The sequence below is a fragment of the Haliotis asinina genome, chromosome 11 (assembly GCF_037392515.1).
Source record: "Haliotis asinina isolate JCU_RB_2024 chromosome 11, JCU_Hal_asi_v2, whole genome shotgun sequence".
Lineage (NCBI taxonomy): Eukaryota > Metazoa > Mollusca > Gastropoda > Lepetellida > Haliotidae > Haliotis > Haliotis asinina.
In genome coordinates, this window is record NC_090290.1 from 46,752,245 (window position 1) to 46,773,074 (window position 20,830).

At 41.4% G+C, this 20,830-nt stretch overlaps 1 protein-coding gene across 1 annotated transcript in view; it reads right to left on the reverse strand.

Annotated features, from left to right (window-relative positions):
- Positions 1-7,891: 7,891 nt before the first annotated feature.
- Positions 7,892-20,830, reverse strand: part of LOC137256527 (uncharacterized) — a 36,234-nt gene continuing 23,295 nt past the window's right edge. Inside the window, exons 2-5 of the mRNA XM_067794368.1 lie at positions 20,304-20,792; positions 16,330-16,505; positions 12,045-12,299; positions 7,892-10,971 (exon numbers count right to left, since the gene is read on the reverse strand). Coding sequence (XP_067650469.1) covers positions 10,705-10,971; positions 12,045-12,299; positions 16,330-16,505; positions 20,304-20,792 — 1,187 coding nt within the window. The 3' untranslated portion in view covers positions 7,892-10,704. The remainder of the gene's footprint in view (positions 10,972-12,044; positions 12,300-16,329; positions 16,506-20,303; positions 20,793-20,830) is intronic.

The window sequence follows — 20,830 nt, forward strand, 5'->3', positions numbered from 1 at the left end:
GCTCTCTCCGACTTGTTAAGCTGTAACACACTTTAAATAATGCATGAGTAAGGCCTGATAACGATGTCCATCAAATCAGCAGCTTAATGAAGAAAATCGTGTCTACATTCAGATGTCGGACTAGTGAGTTATATGTTGTGGGCTAGTAACTTTTAGGCATGGCCAACCCGACTGGCTAACAAAATTTGGAAACAATTTCGCACAGTGTGCCAACCCGATGTCGTTAGTAGCTTCTTACGACAACCATTGGCTACTGAAGATAATTTCTAACCCGGATATTCAAGAGTTCGCATTTGAGACATTGCAGGAATCAGCGGGGGTAAATCACAATCTTTATATAACCCAAGCACACGAACGTGTCTAGTGAGGATACTGTATTGCTATAATCAGAAACATGATGTCTGCAGGAGGATCTGAACACACTAGAAGGAGGATCTGGACCAACCACAAGGATTATCTGGATTTACTCGAAGGATTATCTGGACCTATTAGAAGGGTTATCTGAACCTATTAGAAGGAGGATCTAGACCTACTAGAAGTGGGATCTGGACCTACTAGAAGGAGGATCTAGACCTATTAGAAGGAGGACCTGGGCCTACTTAGAGGAAGATGTGGACCTACTAGAAGGAGGATCTAGGCCTACTAAAAGGGGGATCTGAGCTACTAGGAGGAAGACCTGGGCCTATTTGAAGGTGGTTCTGGACCTACAGTGTTCCCAGAAATTATTGAGAAAATCTTTGTTTTTTTTTCTAATGATGCTAAGATTGGAAAAGGGCTTTCACTATGCACTAAGCATACTAAATAAGGGAGACAACTCTTGAAGGCGTAGAAGGCAGCTCATTACGTCAAGAGTTATCTCCCTTGTCTGAGCAGACGGCTTCCTGTGTTGACATGGCAGAATTTACAGTAAGAGAGAAAAGAAAGCTCATTCTAGATGATTTTGAAAGGGGTGAGACTGATGCTAAAGTGTTAGCTTGTAGACATGGTATTCCTTTGTCTACAGTATACAGAACTTTGAAGAATATTCAAACAGGAACCGGGATAGAGCACAAAGCAGGGGCAGGTCGGCCTAGGAAATTCAGTGTTGTGGATCGCCGAAGACTTGGGCAGATTGTGAGTAGGGGTAAATTGAAAAGTGTTGAGAACATCAGAAATGAAATGATTAGCAGAGGAAGTCCTCAGGTATGCAATGAAACAGTTAGGCAGGAATTACAGAGACTTAATTGGGTGAAAAAACGTGGAATTCCCTCGCCGTTGATGAAAGATGCACAAAAGGAAAAACGTTTAAACCGGTGTCGGGCTCATGAAAATCAAGATTGGAATAATGTTTTCTTTTCGGATGAAAGTTCTGTTTGGCTTTTCCCTAATTGTGTGAAAATTTGGACCAAAGATACTGTCACACCTATCTACCAGCGACCAGAACATAGCCCGAAGTTTCACATGTGGGGTGGCATATCGGCTCGCGGAGTGACGCCATTGTGTGTTTTCACGAGAAACTTGACAAAAGAAAGATACGTTGACATTCTAAATGGTCACCTTCTTCCGACAGCACAAACATTGTATGAAGATGATTGGATTTTCCAGCATGATAATGACCCAAAACACACTGCGCGCTACACAAAACAGTGGTTGTCGGGCGAAAATGTTCAAATTTTAGACTGGCCCAGTTACAGCCCAGACCTAAACCCAATTGAGAATGTGTGGGGAGTCATGAAGGACAGAATAAACCAAAAGGGACTGAGAAATATTGAAGGCCGAGGTGGTCCAATATTGGGATACCCTGTCACACGATTACCTACAAACTTTGATGGGTAGTGTGCCTAGGCGTATTCAGGCATGCATTGCTGAGCGAGGAGGTCTAACAAAGTACTAAAACAAGACTGAGACTGTAAAAGGATGATGTTTAAACATGTTTATGTAAGTAAAACGCCAGAAGTTAATAAACGTAATGAGTTACATGACGCAACATGATTCTCAATAATTTCTGGGAATACTATACTTGAAAGTGGATCTTGGTCTACGTGAAGTAAGAGCTTGACCTTTTTGAAGAAGTATCTCTTCCCCACCATAAGGAGTCGTGAGTGCGTGAGTTTCGTTTTACGCCGTCTTTAGCAATACTCCGACAATGTCACGGCAGGGAACACCAGAAATTAGCGTCACACGTTGTACCCAAAGGAAGAACGGGACTTACTTGACGATGAATCTGAACCTTCCTTTACTTCCAGGACTTATTCGAACGTGACAGTTGTGGAAGGATCTGCTCTGCTCGCTGGAGGATATCAGTTATGTTAAAGCGAACATTAAGTGAATTGTGGCCTTCCTGTGTATGGTGAATGTTGGAGTTGGGTTAAGGCTGAAGTGAATTTTGACCTCCACTATATTGTGGGCTCGGGGGTTCGGTTAAAGCTGCTTAACAATTTTCTGTTCTTCTAACAGCGTGTCAGCTTAACGTTTGGAGAATGTCCTATATGACGCACTTTTGCAACTTTGATGTATCAACACGAACATGATAATCACGATAATCGGTGTCTGACCCGCCAAGGGATTATGTAATGTTGCGTTACCGTATGGATATTTTGAAAGTCAAGAGTTGTGACAATTTTACGGACGCATCAGACACTTCAACTAAGAAGTCACCATCGTGGGTTAGAATTCCGGTGTGCCAAAGTCACATGTCCGGGTTTGTCTGATCCATATCTGTTTTTGTGGATCATGGTTTGTTGTTTTGTCTTTGTTGTTTAACTCCGTACTCAGCAATATTCCAGCTATATGGCGGCCGTCTATAAATATTCGAGGCTGTACCAGGCAGTCCACTGATCAATAGCATGCCCATCGATCTACGCAGCTGGGATAAGATGACAAATGTGTAAAGGTCTTCTCTATTTCTTTCGGTAATATATGTTTTTAAACAGTGTCATATGTGCACAGACGAACAGTCCAAAGCATACGTCAGTATGAACAAAGACCAGCTTCCAAGTTAAAAATAAGTTAAAATTGTTTTCAGATTTGTGTCTGGTGTCTGTAAAAATGTCACTTTTAACGTTTGACTGGTTAAAGAAGACAGCTATAACGTGTTGTATATGCACAAGCGCTAATCAAGAGCTTTAGTTTCTACTTGACAGCAGCAGGGTACAGGCATCGGGCCTGGGGAACCAGCGAAGCGTTTGGTTCAGCAATAAATCGCAGGATGTGAGACGTGTCTATTGACGTCGATATGAACGTTTTGCGACGAACCGCATTCGACAGATTTGACAGTGATAGCGTTCTGGTATGGGAAGCCGTGTCCCACGTCACCCGTGAAGGTCCCGGGGTAGAACAGGCATTCAGCAACCCATGCTTGCCATAAAAGGCGGCCATGCTTGTCGTAAGAGGCGACTAACGGGGTCGGGTGGTCAGGCTCGCAGACTTGGTTGACACATGTCATCGGTTTCCAATTACACAGATCGATGTTCATGTTGTTGATCACTGGATTGTCTGGCCGAGACTCGATTATTTACAGACGGCCGCCATATAGCTGGAATATTGCTGAGTGCGGCATAAAACTGAACTCACCCACCCTCTCACTCGTGTCCCACGCGGGTAGATCAAGGGAGTCTTACAGCAAATTCCTCCCAATTTTAACAATTAGAGGAAGCTGTTTCAGCATAACAACGCTCGACCACACACAACTCTCGTAAGTCAGATGTCATTGCCCTTCCCCGACCTTCCAAATCGCCTGATCTGAACCCGATCGAGCATCTACGGAACGAAACTGATCGACGCGTCCGTAACCGTCACCATCGTGCTCTGTGCTCTGACAAAATTACCTGAAGCAAAATCCTGACGACCTATGCGACCCCCCGCCCCCCAGTGTCGAGCAGTGACGACTCCTTGGAGTGGTGTCACTAAGCACTGACCCGAACGCCCCCTTGTGTCCAAATATGTGTAGTGAACGAACATTATTATTGCTGACAGTGACAACAGTATGTATGTTCATCCGTGTATCGACTTCTCTTCATCTGTGCTTAAGCGTTTAATCGACTTCTGTACCCTTAAATACGTTTTCCTTATTTTTAGCCTGTCCGTTTTTTAAGAGATTTTATGCTTGGATAAAGTAATGATGCTAATTTAGAGCAAAACATACATGCAATTTTGTAATGCAGTGTTTGTTGTATGATTGATACATGAAACATTTATATATTATGTGGGCGGTAGGATAACCTAGTGGCTAAAGTGTTCACTCGTCATGGGTTCAATTCCCTACAGGGGTACAATGTATGAAACCCATTTCCGTGTCCTCCGCAGTTATATTTCTGGAATATTGCTAAATGCAGCGTAAAACTAAACGCACTCACGCGTTAATATGCTGCGTCGAGGAATTGATCACCAGTCCATTGTATTGGGTTAACAATGTCTAACAACAACCCCCATGGACATAGTGGTTTTGGATGTTTTTTTGTTTGTTTGTGTTTTAGTTCACAATGCCGTTAGCAGCTCTTACGCTTCAGCGCTGTTCGCTTCAGAGTCAAGCATCGCACGCACTAAACATGTATGTACGTACACAATGAAGCGACCGTAAAATCAGGGGCGTAACCGCGCAAAGTCATCTACTCGGAACACGCTTGACACTTGACATGTATTTGTGTAAACGCCGGGTTTGAACACGCATCGGATATTTTGAGGGATTGAAACAGTGACTGCACATTGCATGACTACACATTGTGAAATCAATTATCAGTAGAATTCTTGAAAGATTAAAATCTTGAATAGATGGTATCCTCATCCGGGCACATTATGCCACCAATAACGATGTTCGTATTAAATGAATCAGATGAACTTTTCTTGTGCAAAAACTAGCAAGCAGATAAACAGATATACTCTAATGGACATTCGATACTAGCAGTTTCGAGAGGTGGTAATGGACGGTAAATTTCGTTGCTTATCGCACAAATTGGGTGTCCAACAGTTTCGTTTCAATGAGGACAATGTAGATAATACTATAGAAATGTGTCCTAAGTGTCATTTACATGTCGTGGAAGACAAATACCACTTTCTGTTAGTATGTCCATGCTACTATAGATGTAGGATGCAGTTTATACCTAGGCATACATGTCATATACATCCATCTGTCTTTAAATTTGAGCAGTGGTTATGCGTAAATAATATGAATGTTATTAAAAGCCTAGCAATCTATTTGAAGAGGTACCTACCAGTTTGACTGCTATATACTGGTGTACCATATTTATGGATATGTATTGAATGCGCACATACAACTGTCTATTTCTTGTACTCCGGGTCACGAGGCCACTATAGGAACACTCTTCCCCCTCTCCGTGTGTCCCCCCTCTCCCTGTCTCTCAATGGACGGATCATTTGCCAATAATGTATCCACCTATATTGCAATCTGCAAATGATCGAAATGTGTGATACGATGACAGGTGTCAACCACCCGATCCCATTAGACCAGGCAATGTAGTGATCAACAGAAAGCAGACAGAGCATCTATCTACGAAACTGGAAACTGACGACATGTGTCGGCCAAGTCATCAAGCCTGACCATCTGATCCCGTTAGTCGCCTTTTACGACAAGCACGTTTTGATTCAGCCAATTCTAACCAACTAATACACTGTTCGATCCCCCTGATTAATGACTACATTGCACCACCACCACACAATAGGAAAAAAATTAAAGGCCTCCTTTTCACATTTTAACAGATTTAAATGTAAATATTGCAATGAGTATGTTCTGACCTCAATGGAAGCTGTAGAATTTTTTTTCTGTGTTTGCACTAAACAACTCCTTTACACATTGAGGCAACAGTGTACATCGATCAGAAGAAAGGAAGACATCGCAGTCTCAGTAAACCCGTGGAGATCAGGGTTAGAATTGATCTTCAGCAACCCATGCTTGTCGGGTAAAAGATTAAGGCCGATGAGTTTTCATTGTGCACAGGCATACATCTCATTGTCATGCCAGGATCGAGTGGTCAGGCTCGCTGATTTGGCTGATACGTCAACGGTTCACAATTACGTAGATCGATGCTCATGCTTTTGATCACTGGATTATCTGGTCCAGACTCGACCGACGTCATATAGCAGAAGAGTATGATGCTTCAACGCAGTGAAACCACAATTAGCATTGTTTTTAACCCCCTGGGCCTAGATGTTCGAAGCTCTCTTAGCGCTAAGATCGTCGTAAGTTGATGTTAATGTATGGCACTTACGGCAACAATAATTCTGATATAATTCTAGCGCATATTCGCTGAATCGAACCGTAGCCCTACATGGATTCAGTTATTCGTTATTCGTGGTCACTCTATAGAACCGAATATTAACAAATATTTATGATGTTTTTAAGGGAGCATGCTTTACTTGAATACTTATGTCCTTTTCCAAAGTGAGATATGCACGAATGGAATATCATAAGTATCACTTCACTGAGCCTGAAGGGCGAGGGAAACATAAACAAACATCGAGGTTACATCAACGCATGGGTCTCGAGAGATCACGTATATATCTTACTGAACACCTTAAGGTGTGCATCACAATGAATTGTAGATAGGATATGGTTGTCGTAAGGTCCAGATTGTTTAAGCTCTCATAGCATTAAGATAGTCCCAAGTTGATGTTAATGTATGGCACGACAATCTTAGCGCTAAGATAGTCCCGAGTTAATGTTAGTGTATGGCAAGACAATCTTAGCGCTAAGAGAGCTTCGAAAATCTGGATCTTACACCAATCATGGATATTTTATGTGAGGGGTGGGATAAAAAATACATGGCCTCGTACAAACAGATTCAGCATTGCATCTCATGGCTATAACGTGTTAATATCCGGGCACAACTGGCCGTCATGGTCCCACAAAAACCTGTTTCACATATGATGCTAAAACCGGATGAGGTGTCCAGACCCAAACAGGTGATGCATTCCATCGTATCTCTTATGTAGCCTGATGACCATGTGGTCAGTCACCGGATTGTGTGGTCCAGATTCGATTCTTTAGACGCCAGTCATTCCCATTTAATATACGGTGTTAAACGAAAAGGCGTTAAAGGGAAAATGCGTACTCTTTTGTATGGAATACCGTACGGGACATTCGTTAGTCTATAAACAGCGAGTGGTGTGTGCAATAGTAGTCTGACGAGTCATCAATGCATCGATCCATGGCTCCCCGATGCAGTGAACTTTGTTCATTGTTTCACTTTAAACATTGTCGAATCGCGATATCTGTCAAGATTACACTGTTTTTTAAATCCGCGCACATTTCATTCTATTATGCGACTGCAGTGACAGCATCCAGCAACGTGCAGACATTAACGGGTTTGTTTTAATCTGTTTTCTGTTTTTAACAGTATTATGCTTTATTCATGTTGTGCTTGCTTTAAAAAGTGCCCACTGTGACTTCTTTTCCAGTTAAAGTTTCATTCATTCACAGATTTAGTACACAATATATTATCATGACTAGAAGCGTATTTTCGTGATGTATCGTATTGTATGCTATTATCGTGATGTATCGTATTGTATGCTATATACAACCGTATAGTCGTCCGTATCTTGCTAGCTATTCTAGAAACGTTCGTAACCCAATCTTAACACACCGGCTGCGATCAATGTTAATAATCCTTAAGACAATGAACGTTTCGAGGGCAAGGGTTCTTGCCAACCTAATGTCCGATAAAAAAGTGTGAGTGAGTGAGTTGAGTTTTACGCCGCTTTTAGCAACATTTCAACAATATCGCGGCATGTTACACCAGAATGGACGTCACACATAGTACCCATGTGAGAAGTCGAACCTGGGCCCTCGGCGTGACAAGCGAACGCGTGACCCACTAAGCTACCCAACGGCTCCCCGATAAAGAGAAGTTGATGACTCAGCTTTACTAGGTATAATAATTATTCAATGCACAAACAATTCATTTACTATTATTTATTTCTTGAGAAAATTTACATATATTTGCAACCTTGTAGTTTTTGCAAACACATATGAACATAATAATAACTGCAAAATAATAACAACACGATAGAAAGTACAACAGAATATCTTGTCAGTAGAAGGACGCATCGCCAGATTCCTAGACGAATGTGTTTAAGTCGGTACCTACTACAGACTGCACCAGGAAAAATGCAGATTCCAAAGAATTGAAAACGGCCTGTCCGTTCTCAGAATGGAAACGAAACTACTTTAACGTGTGCAATGCAACGACGAATGGTTCACCTGGAGAATAGTGCGTCGAGTGTTTTGGAATCAATCATGGGTTTCATAAAAGATTAGACAATGTTGTATATATTTCACTTTGGCCTGGTCCATAATGACGTTATTTTTTGTGGGTACTGTGAAAGCGTCGTGTACTTTTGGGATAAGCTATCTTTGGGATGTATGGTATCCGATGCTGTAAACATTGCTTTACAACATCCTCTTCCTCTACAGAGACGAGTTGTGAGTATACAACGCCTTTGTGAAGAAGCACCAGGAGGATCTGGTTTACAAAACCATGAACTAGGCATGTAAGCGGTTTATGTTCGGAATCGAAAGAGGTGTAACGAACGATTAGTTCAAATAGCTTAATAAATGTCAGAAGGGAGGACAATTACATTTTTTGATGAAATATTAATAAAATGCATTTCTCGTCTTGAACCTTAATGCATAATATCACGAATGCCTTGTAACCGGTGTATGTTCGGGATCGAAAGAACTGTAACGAACGATTAGTTCAAATATCTTAATAAATGTCAGAAGGGAGGACAATTACATTTTTTGATGAAATATTAATAAAATGCATTTCTCGTCTTGAACCTTAATGCATAATATCACGCGTGCCTTGTGGGAAAGCGTTTGTGTCCACGTCGAAATCTGAAAGTGCAACATAAAACATCACCGCCATAACATGACACACACGATGAATCGCACAGTGAGTGAGTATGGTTTTACGCCGCTTTTAGCAATATTCCAGCACTATCACGGCGGAGGACACCAGAAATGGGCTCTACACATTATACCCATTTGGGGAATCGAACCCGGGTCTTCGGCGCGACGAGCGAACGCTTTAACCCATAGGATGTTCACTGCCCCCATTTTCACACAGACAAAAGTAGCAAACAACATGTTGCTGAAGAAGGTGTTCAAAATTTTTCTCTAACGATCAGTAACACAAATGTTTATAATGGCTGTCACAGTGTGTGCCTGTGTCGAGGGAATGACACAGGTCTTGGGTCCTGCTCCACAACTTTTTCGAAAGGAGTTACGACATGCCGTAACCCCATAGTATGTCACAGACATACGAAGGTTGCCTTACGAACGTTTTGAGGATCAGAAATTTCCGATCCACAAAGCGTTCGTAACCTTACGACATGTCGTAATTTTATAATATATCACAAGCGTGAAGAATGTTTTGTGGATCAGGGTCTCGATCGGCAGAGTGTTCGTAACTTTACGACATGTCGTAACTCCACAGTATACCAGAGGTTTACGAATACCGTAACGTCAAAAACGTTTTGTGGATCGGAACCATGGGCCCAGGTGACAGGACCTGTTCACCAAAATAACATCATTCCATTAATTCAATAGTTTAATGAATACGATTGTCACCAACGCCTAAATCACTTATAGGAACCAGGATCTTACCCGTTCTCTGTATAACGTTGCCAATAGCAACATGTATACTTTAACGTATACGTGTCTGTAAATTACCTTATTCGTACCACGTGTACAGCGCCCTCTGGACGGAACAAAGGGTCAGGGTGCCCAAAGCGGTCTTAGCTCTAAAACGGTCGTAAGTTTAATCATAATTTTCACTCGCTTTGTGAAACCAATCCTTTGATTACAATGACCTACAATGACGGCAACCATCGCCTTCGAGTAACATGTATACGTTCCGTAGACTCCAAGATCCAGTTATATAAAGCGGTCATAGTGCAACGAATTCGCTATGAAATCTTTGTCAACTTACGCTTTCTGGTATTGTGCACTGTGTAGCTTGAAGCACACCTCGCGAAGGGACAACCACTATAACCAGTTTTGATAAAGGAAACAATATACAATTTGAACGTAAACAGACCACAAAAACAACCGCCGTAGTTCAAAAACAAAATAATGTATACATGTACACCAATTCGATTGAATATGAAATTTCCTCGTGCTCCGGATTATACCGAGACAGTGACCGTGGCCTGATGACGCCACAGAGGAGTAAACCTTGAGACAAGTCGGGAGAATCCCAATAAAAAACATCACAAATCAACATCTCCGTTGATCACCTTTGAACAAGCTCTCGTTTTATATGACCCATACTTTTCGGGATACGACAAAATCAAACCTGTTAGGGTAATCTCCCCTGAACACTGAATTCTTCACATCGCAGTCCTCCTTGCACCGCCTTACCATATGCGCATCGTGTCAGGAGCTGAAGCGTATGAACGAAACGTTCCAAATCGTTGTGACATTAACATACTTTATCGTGACACAAATTGTACCACGATACATGTACCATTCTGCAAAGGTTTGGGAGAAGGTCGTCAAAGAAAATAACTCTAGATACTCATAGTTTTTGCAAATGCAGCCAAACTCTTGGGAAATTCGCAACCCATCTTTTGTAAAATATATGCAATACACACGGCGCAAACTGTCTTTCTCGTTCTCGCCATTTTCAGTTCTATCTGTTCCGGTCGACACCAACTGACAACCAATTTAAGAAGCGAGACAACTGAATTCTCTCCTATCGTTTCTTTTCAGCCCATCCTGTTAAATCCACCGTGTTCATCATAATCATCATGATAGTCGTAATCGTTCTTTGAGTCGTCATTTCCAGCACGTAAAACCTGCATAAGCCAAACTGCTGTTGGCACGTTCTGACAACCGTAGAAATCTCGGCGTAGTTCCCTTGGCGTAAACGGAGGCCGGACGTTGCACGGAGCACCAAAAATGGTGGTACGGACTTGATTGTGGCGACCTTCACCCAGTTGAGGGGACGAGTGCTTGATAGCGTTACGACTTTGCTGCAAGCAGAAGAAGAAGAAATATATACTAATAAGCTTGAACAGCATAATCCTTTACGCGTAGTACATATGACCAATGATGTCTTAATTAATTTACCTCCCTTAACCACTGAACGTCTGTTCGAATCCTAATTTCAGCCCATTCTTAAGCAGTGGGTGAGTGAATTTAGAGTTAAGCCACGCACAGCACTATTCCATCTATATGGTGGCGGTTTGCATATAAATGAGTCTGGACCAGACAATCCAGTGACAAATATTATGTGCATCGTTCTACACAACTGGGATATGATGACATGTGTCAACCAAGTCAGTCGCCTCTTACAACAAGTAGGGCTACTGAAGAGCACCAAGAAGACAAAGTCATCAATATCGCCAACAAAGGCAAAATACTCTTCATAAATATATTTACTAATTATGATTACAGTATGTCAACGTTTTGGGTTGCATATAGCAGCGTGAAAGGAGAGTATTACAGTTCTGCTCTGGAAAAGAACACTACCACGATATTCAGTTGAGGTCGAACTTGGTACGGAAATGCAAAAACATATTTTATTCAGAAATCCAGACCTATCTATATGCAATGTTTTGTGAAGAAATGGTGAAGTATTTTAAAGTTCTTCCCTGGAAGAGAACAACCACCAAGTCGAACCAGTTGTCATGGAAACCACATAAACAAAATTCACACACAGGTGTAAATCCCTTTATAAAATTCATACACTGGAGTAAGACCCAAAAGGCACATCTGGGGACCATGGTGAGCATGGCAAACACGTGTACCAAGTTTGATAAAGTTTGAACCGGACAAGATGACATCTTCCAAGCCACAGTCTAAATCATGATTCCCTGGAAACTGCAAAAAATAATTCATACCTGGGTCTAATCCCCAAAACGCACATCTAGGGATCATGTTTGATGTGTGTACCAAGTTTGATGAAGCTAGCATGTTTAGTTTGGAAGATCTGCTCCGGACAATGTGACATCCTCGTAATCAGTCAACCACAGCCTAAATCATATTTCCATGGAAACGTAACCCCCCCCCGGGGTATAATTAAAGTATCTGGGTAAACACTAACCTGGTGAATATCAGCAGTGCACATCCGGGTGTGATTACTTCCGGTCCAGTGCCTGGTATATTCGTCATCAAATGAATATTCATTACCACGTCCACTGGTAAATACGATTACGTTTCGGTGTTCCGGAGATTTACGAAGTGCGTAGGCGATTTCCCCCGAGTAGCTCTGATCGACGATGAGATGGACACTCTTGGCTGCACAATCAGCCAGGTCTTCCTTCAACTCATCGACGGTATACCTCTCGTTGCCGTCAGCCTGTGGTATATAGAAACTCATAACAACAAACTGATCAATTACGAGGACTGCACTAATTCGGTTCGATTCATCCAACTCCTTACTTTCGATTTTCCAATATCACTATTTCGAATCGATATTTAAACACCAATTTAAATTATTTCCACAGAGCCAGAACGTAATTTTGATTCCAAACACATGTTTTATTTAACTTGAAATATTTATTTGAATTTAAACGAACCGACCATAAGGTTTGAAAACTGATGATGGCTCTAAACCTATGTCATTGAAAGTAAAGTGAGTGAGTGAGCGAGCGAGTGAGTGAGTGTGTAAGGTTTTACGTCGCTTTTGGTAATATTCCAGCCACGTCACGGCCGGGGACAACAGAAATGACCTTCACGCTTTGCACCCGGGTCATTGTGGAGAATCGAACCCGGGTCTTCGGCGTGACGAGCGGACGTTATAACTACTTGGCTACCCCACGGCCCCTTGAAAGCAACACGTGCTATTTCCCCAAAGAGTAATTCATAGTCTACGAATAACGACACAACGGCACAGATTCAGAAAGTGTTCCCATGGTATCAGTTAATATGTCACTGCCAGAAAAAAACGGACACGCAGTTTATTCAGAAAAAAGGTTCTAGACCCATATACCGGCAATGTTTGGTTTCATGAATGGCGCATGCCTATGAAGTTATTGATTAAGTTTTTCTGAGCTTCTTTGAATGGTAGTTAGAAGTTAGTGTGGTGAACAACGGGGAGGATTCTGTGGATACACGTCTTTATCAGTTACATGAGCGGCGTTTCGGTGTAGCTACTGACGCCATGAGAAGTTGTGTATCCATAGAACTCCTTCGTTGTTTCTCTGAGCAGCTGGACGTTATATAGATATACAGTCGAACCCCGATTACTCGGACCCCACATATCCGGAAATCCCGCCTTCCGGACGATTTTTATGTGAAACGAAACTTACGTTCATTAATTGTACTCGCTTAACCGTACCCGAACGGCGAATTTTCAAACCATTCCCATAGACTGCCATTGAAAAATGATCCAGTTATCCGGACGGAGAGATCTTTGCAACGTGCATGTGTATGTGTCACGTCAATACTGTAGACCTCTTATATACAACGTCAACGTTTCAGATGTAAGAAGGTTGATACAAGATGTCAAATGTTTCATTGTAAGTAATATTGACGAGATTGGTAAGTGACTGATACGGAAGCTGGGGCAGGATACTCAAGCCCCTTTGGGGCAGCTTTCGTGTATTGTACGCCTTTGTTTCCTGGATGTGCTATCGTGGGTAGAGATGGTCACGATGGTGCTTTGAGTGGAAGCTGCCCCTGTCGAACGCGACGTGATGTCGCAATACTGTTTAAGTGGACGGGTCCGGTAACTAGCGGGTCTTATCAAGAGACCCGTGAAGATCCGGTTTGAATTGGTCTTCAGTACCCAATGCTAGTCGTAAGAGGCGACTAACAGGACTAGGTGGTCGGGCTTGCTGACTTGGTCGACACATGCATCGTGTCCTAATCACTCGTGCTGTTGATCACTGGATTGTCTGGTACGGGCTTGATGAGTTACAGACAACCGGCAAGTACTTGGCATATGGAGTGCGGCGTTAAACAACAAGAAGCGAAACCAAAGTTACCAAGATGTTCCATGCTGGACTGCAGGAGCAGACACCTGTCACTATCTTCCGGTCATGGACAAGCCATACCAAGATCTGGACTGATCTTGCTGCAGTGCGGGGCTAATGGTCCTTGGCGTGTGTCCATAAGGTTTCTTTGTCACCAAACCAAAATGCTCCAATCTGTGACCCGCACGAGAACCTGCTCTCATCAAACGAGTGGACCATCATCCATAACATCTGGTACCGACCCGTGAAGATCCGGGTTAGAACTGGTCTTCAGTACCCCATGCTTGTTGGAAGAGGCGTCCAACGGGATCGGGTGGTCGGGCTAACGGGCTTGGTTGACCAGTGTCATCGCATTCCGGTTGCGTAGAACGATACTAGTGCTGTTGATCATTGGATTGTCTGGCCCAGACTCGAGTATATACAGACCGCTGCCATATGGATGGAATATTGCTGAATGTGGCGTTAAGCAACAAACATACCAACCCTATGGCACCTCTCACAAAGCGGTACCTGTGATGACGATGACAACAAAGAACGCTTGATCTCCCTTCTAGACCTGAGTCAATCTGTCAATGTCCGTGATCATCCCTGCCTCTGGTGCATCCACTATGTCCTCTGAAAGTTGATTGTGGCAAAGGATTGTCACCTTATTCAGCGGTGCAGATCGCTAACTTCGACTGCTGACGTCACACATGGCCAGACCGTCTTGCTGATTTTTCAGAGCCGATCTTTTTACTCAGTCCAGTAGTGGTAACCGTACAAACGACCAATTGCTTTGCAGGACATTCCTTCATGAATCATGGCTATTATTCGTCACCTCTCAGATAATCCCCTACCAGCCAGGGCCTTCTTTCACAAAGTACTAAGGTGATCCTAAGTCACTACGGTTACCTTGGTTGGGGTTAGCCTTAGGAAGGTTGCTCCAGGACCATGACACTTAAAACTACTGTTAAATATTTCCTTGGATTTACTATCCACTGATAGATATGAAATCTGCAAGCAGTTACATCATAGCAATTTATAACTGTTGGTGTGAATACCAAAACGATTTTACCATACCGAGTGACGAAACTTGAAGAGGACACTTAATATTTTTTAAAGTCTCCACTGGCATATACAACTATACATGTTTTCATGTGTTTGTAAGAGCGTCCTCGTTCCTAAATGTACTTTTCAGATGTCATATTTCAACGAATTAGGATCCTGCTTTTTAACTTTAAACATCCTACGGACTGAAGAACCTTCGAAATGAATCTATCTTCAGTTTGAACCGGCTTTTGAACGACGGGCAAGACGCCATCTGAACAGTACAATCAGGATAGGCTAATCAAAAGTCTACGATAAGAGTCATAACAAATCAAACACAACTACATGAGTCGAATGCTTTTTATTGGTACCCATTTCCGCAAAGGTGAAACTCTTTTATCTAATAATGTCTCAATGGATAAGCAACTGTAAGCACTTTTGGGCCGTAAGATGGCTTAATTAGTAATGTCTGCCAAACGCCATAACCTTGGGGTCGATTCAGAGCTCCGCATGTTATTGTGAGGGATATTTTCTTTGGAGACAGGATATATTTTCAAGCCGTCGCGTCAAATACGAAATGTGTTTCTTTGAAATCAAGCGCAAAACAGTTTAATAACGTACATCACATAATTATGTTCAAGAGATCCAAAATTATGCAAGACTCGAGGAAAACTCATTTTTGTTTGTTTCATTTTTTGGTGCTTTTGCCCCCTCACTTATGAGGATACATCCGCTGGTTTGGGGAGGACTTTTGGACTTTGGAAGTCAAGTGATATCTACCGATTTGGCCAAGACCAAATACTTCATTCCTGTCGATCGATTCTGATTTGTCGTTCCAAAGATGCCGACGAGGCACGAATAATTTATTATAGGGGAGTAGGGCTGGTAAACGTGAGGCTGATCTTGAGACTATATTATGTTAACTAATACGCTATTCGTTACTGACCACAAACTATTTTATTTTAGTAATATTCCTGAAGAAATCTTTGTTTAAAAAATCCTCCCCGTCATTCCCCCACTGAAAATAAATTATCGTTCCCTTAAAGAATTACGCAAAGGCTACGATGCTGTTAATATTATATTATAAATTGCAATTAAATGAGGCTGGTCATTTCATAATCCCCAGCCTTTCAGCGGGGCCATATATTCCGTAATTCACAATTTGGAAGAGGTTATTTTCTCAGGTTAACAGTGCAGAGCTGGAAATAAAAATGAATAAAAATGATTCTGATGTCAGGAGAAATGACCCCGACGTCAAAGAGTGTTCCTTGTCTTATATGATTCACAATGGATGACGCATATTTCTAATACTGAATCACTGTGACGTGACATGGCTTCAATGGAAATCAGCAACAGAAATCAGTCTACATTACAGACGAAGCTTACCAAACCATCGTTGTTGACGTCCCATAGATACGACGTGCCATCGTTCCGTGCCGGGTTGTTCATGTAGATGACAAGAGCGTCGACACAGTGGCGAGACATGCACATCTTCCGGATGTGGTAACGGAAGGCGTGTTTCATTGCTGCCGGATGTACCCGTTGCGGGGGGTCACCGGGAACTATGGGTAAGAAGTGACAAGAAACGATAAAAATGGCGGAGGCACACACGCACACAGACAGACAGACAGACAGACAGACAGACAGACAGACAAACAAACAAACAAACAAACAAACGAAACAAACAAAAAGCAACATATACACAAAGAAAGGTCATACAACTGACAGTTTGGATAAACTATCCCCACCCAGACATTTAATATCATTGCTACTCCCTTGGGCGGTGAGGTAGCCTAGTCGTCAAACCGTTCGCTCGTCACGCCGAAGACCCGGGCTCTATTCCCAATATGGGAACAAGTGTGTGAAGCCAAATTTCTGGTGTCACCCGCCGTGATATTGCTAGATTGTTGGTAAAAGCGGGGTAAAACCATTCTCACTCACTCGTTTCTCTCTTAGAATAAGCATTTTTGGAATGTTTAGCGACATTGTATGGACAGTTTACTGGTTCATGCATCTACAGTCAAACTTCCAAATCAGTTATTGAACGACTTTATTGCACGCTTTGGCAGCCTCTTTCGTTCAAGTAAACATATTTCCACCTATCAACAGAATATTTCACAAAAAAATCACACCCAAAAATTCCAATTCGTTTATTGTCAGTATTGTACTGATCACCAATAGACGATTGTCACATTTTGCACTAATACTGTCTTAACCGAATTCCTGAATGATACGCCAAACCAACCTGACACCATCTAACTATCTAACACCTATTATGTTAGACTGTCCACAAACAACCACATTTTTCAACATGTACTTGCCAATCGATTAATCTATACTCCAAGCCTTAAAGAGCAAAATATATCTCATGCTAGTTCAGGACATATGCCATTATCAAAAGGTTTTTTTGAATGAAAAACAATCAATTTAGTTGTGTCATTAGGCAGTTTAATTTAGTACATATGCAGTTTGACTTAGTCAAAACTTATGTGTCCACTACTGTTAAAACATTTCCACCTAGCTCCTATTGATCCACATACGCACACCCTCATATGTGTATACAATTATTTTATATTAACTTAATGATGTAAATGTCAACACGTGTCGCTTTTCTGTCTGCACATGCAACTTAAACTGAAAAAAAATGAAAAAATGTCTGTCCCACTTTGTCACTTTTTCAGCTTTGTTAGGGAACCGCCTGGCGACGTCGCCTTTGATGGTCTTAACACCATATGATACTCAACTAGTCGGAATCATAGAATCGACTCTGTTTTCAGGATTATGTTCTGATGAATAATGAATGCATTTCGTCTCTTTCATTTAGATTTTTTTATCAAGATTTAGTTACATTCTTTTCAACCTTCTAAGAGTGTTTAAGAAATATTCCATTTTCACCTATTTTTTTTTCTTTTTGAGATAACAGCTATCCCTCTCGTGTATGAAAACCTTGTTCCCATGAGAAATAAAGATGAAAAGGTTTTTTGATATCAAGTAACTTACAAAACTCCATCACGCTTATCTTAAACCACTTTTTCCAAAGATACGTAACCCAAAAACTATATTCAGAAATCTAACCGTTTGAACAACACAACTGGAATGATGTACTCATAGACCCAGTCACTCTCACCTACATATTTCTGGGTTTCAAAGAGAGGTCATTTTTCAAGATTAATATCACTTTGACACATTCGTATATAATCAGGCTTACTAGAAACTGAGTGTCTGAAAAAATGCCTGGGAAAAAGTTTGAGAGTCGAAGTCTACGTAAAAAGTGTCCAGCGCAAAGAGTCACAACAATGGTCCCGAAACAGATGTTATCATTTAGCCGTTCCCCATTGTCCGATCGGGGAACTCACCTTTAGATGTCGAACTGAAATACCGGGTATTTGGATGAAAATCTCTTTGATGTGCCGCATTGCCAATTACGCATCGACTTGACCTACTTATAGTTCATGGAAGTACGAAAGGTAAATACATAAGTATGTGAATCTCGGAATAAGGGTTTAGGCTTTGCCGTTCGTTGGTTTCAAGCCGTCTGTGAAATTTTACGCTATAAATCATGTCAACATGGAGTTGTTTTTCTTGTAAAATATGAATTATGGCTCATACGTATATGTGGATATAAGATCCGATGATATTATGATAAACGCGTGTGGTAATATATAAGGATACATTTTGTGCGGGATTTCGTTTTAGGAACGAAGCGTGCTTTTTGGAAATTTGTGTTTTGTATTCAATCGAAAACAAGCAAGATAATATGAAACGGAAATGACAGGAAACATACAGCAAAAACGTTTAAAATGATCGTATAATCTAAATTTGTGTTACATTAAAAAGTGGAAACAGTGTAGAATGGAGTTGAGTAAAAAATATAAACAGAGAGCGAACGTTGCTTGCGGCTTAATGAATTCCACGCTGGATAATTAACCTATGACCTTTCACAGCTTTTCCATCTCCAGTGCTATATACCAACTTCCCGCATTGCTTAATGTGTGTGACTGTCACATTATTGTCAACTGATAGCTAGCACTTAAATGCAAGTGTACAAAAAACCCCAACCCCACTCCCCCCTCCAAAAAAAAAGGAAAAAAGGAAAAGAAAACATAAAAAAACCAAAACCAAAACCAAACCAAAACAAAACCCCAAACAACAACAAAAAACCAAAACCAAAACAACAAGGGCAACAACAAAAAGGGCATAACCCCATACAAAACAAAACAAAAGAGATGTCTCCGTCGACAAATATAATGAGTGTCAGGGGTTCAAAACTTAGAAGCCACTTGCCACATTGACTGTAAGAAAGTAACTTGTCCTGCCTAACTTTCCCTGATTTTTATGACATAATCATGATGTAATTATGAAAGAATAAATCAACATGGTACTTGATGTAAATGTTCTGCGTACTATTTATTGAAAAGTGATACTTATCAAATAAAGAGAACCCTACTTTATTATCATTATGCAATTTAATAACAACATTTTAAACAGAATATGAAATAAAATCCAAGTTTGAAACCGTAAGCAGAAATTATCCAGTAGCCCACGGGCAAGTAAGATGATATTATTTGATTGTCCGAAATGAAAACTGACTTGTCCCAGGCGTCGGGTGATGGAACCCCTGGAGTAAGAAGCAAAGATCTTAGACTTTAAATCATAAAAAGCCCATACGTGTTGTTCAAGATCATTCTCACATGGGTTTTCTTCTCATCATTCTGGAACTTGTTCTCTACGTTAAAAGTGTCCTTCAATCTCGGAGATGTGACATATGGCATTACAATGAGAAATACTGAAGCGTATTCTTTGAACTTGGAGGTTACCTTATCTTTCGCAAGTAACCCACCGAGTCTTCATGGGAAGTGGAAAGGGTTTGTTTCAAAAGTGTTTTTGATATTAATAATTCCTCCCCCCGTAATCCGAAATCGGGAAACGTGTTTAGTAAAAGAAGTTCGCCATGTGAGTGAGTTTAGTTTTACGCCCCACTCACCAATCTTCCAGTTATAAGGCGGTGGTCTGAAAATAATCGAGTCTGGGCCAGACAATCCTATGATGAAAAACATGAACACCGAACTACGCAATTGGAATACGATGCTGTGTGTCAAAAACGTCAGCACGCTTGACCTCCCGATCCCCCGAGTCGCCTCTTACGACAAGCATGGGTTACTGAAGATCAATTTCAACCCGGATCTTCATTGGTCAAATAGATTCAGTATTAGCTGCAGTTCCATATTTGAATTAAGAACGATGGCAAAAATCAAATTAACTTTTTAGTATATTAGAACTTCTATGCATAGGTGATCAACTTATCACACAAGTGATCGTTGCATAAATAGTTACATTTGAAACTAAATTACGGTACTTACCTTGTAAAGACGGCGATCCATTGGCATAAAACACTTTGATATTTCTTCTCTTAAATCCATTACTTCTGAGCATTTTAAAAACAAGTTCCACGTTCTTTTTATGCCTTTTACCGGTGCTCTGTCTATTCCATCCACCGGACAAAATGACCGCTTGGTCACAAATTTCCAAGGGGCGACAACTGCTCTTAACAGTTTCGTGTGTTGTGGAACATCTCCTGGTATTGTCTCGGAGATGGTTGCAGATTAAACCCGTGGTCTCGTTCAGTAATCTCAGTTCTGGACATCTGCCAAATCCGGCAAGTCCAGAATAACATTTTAAATGATTGTGGCGTGCCGCCATGTAGTGTCCACCATCTTGGTTATTGGCCCGATGCACCACGGGAAGGAAGTTAATTTCACACCGCCTTGCAAAGTTCCGTCTTCTAGAACGTCTTTCTAAGGCATTCTTGCACCTTCGCCTTAAAGCTAAACTTACGCATTCTCCTTTATCTGGAAGATAAATATGAAAACATACATATTACATAAAT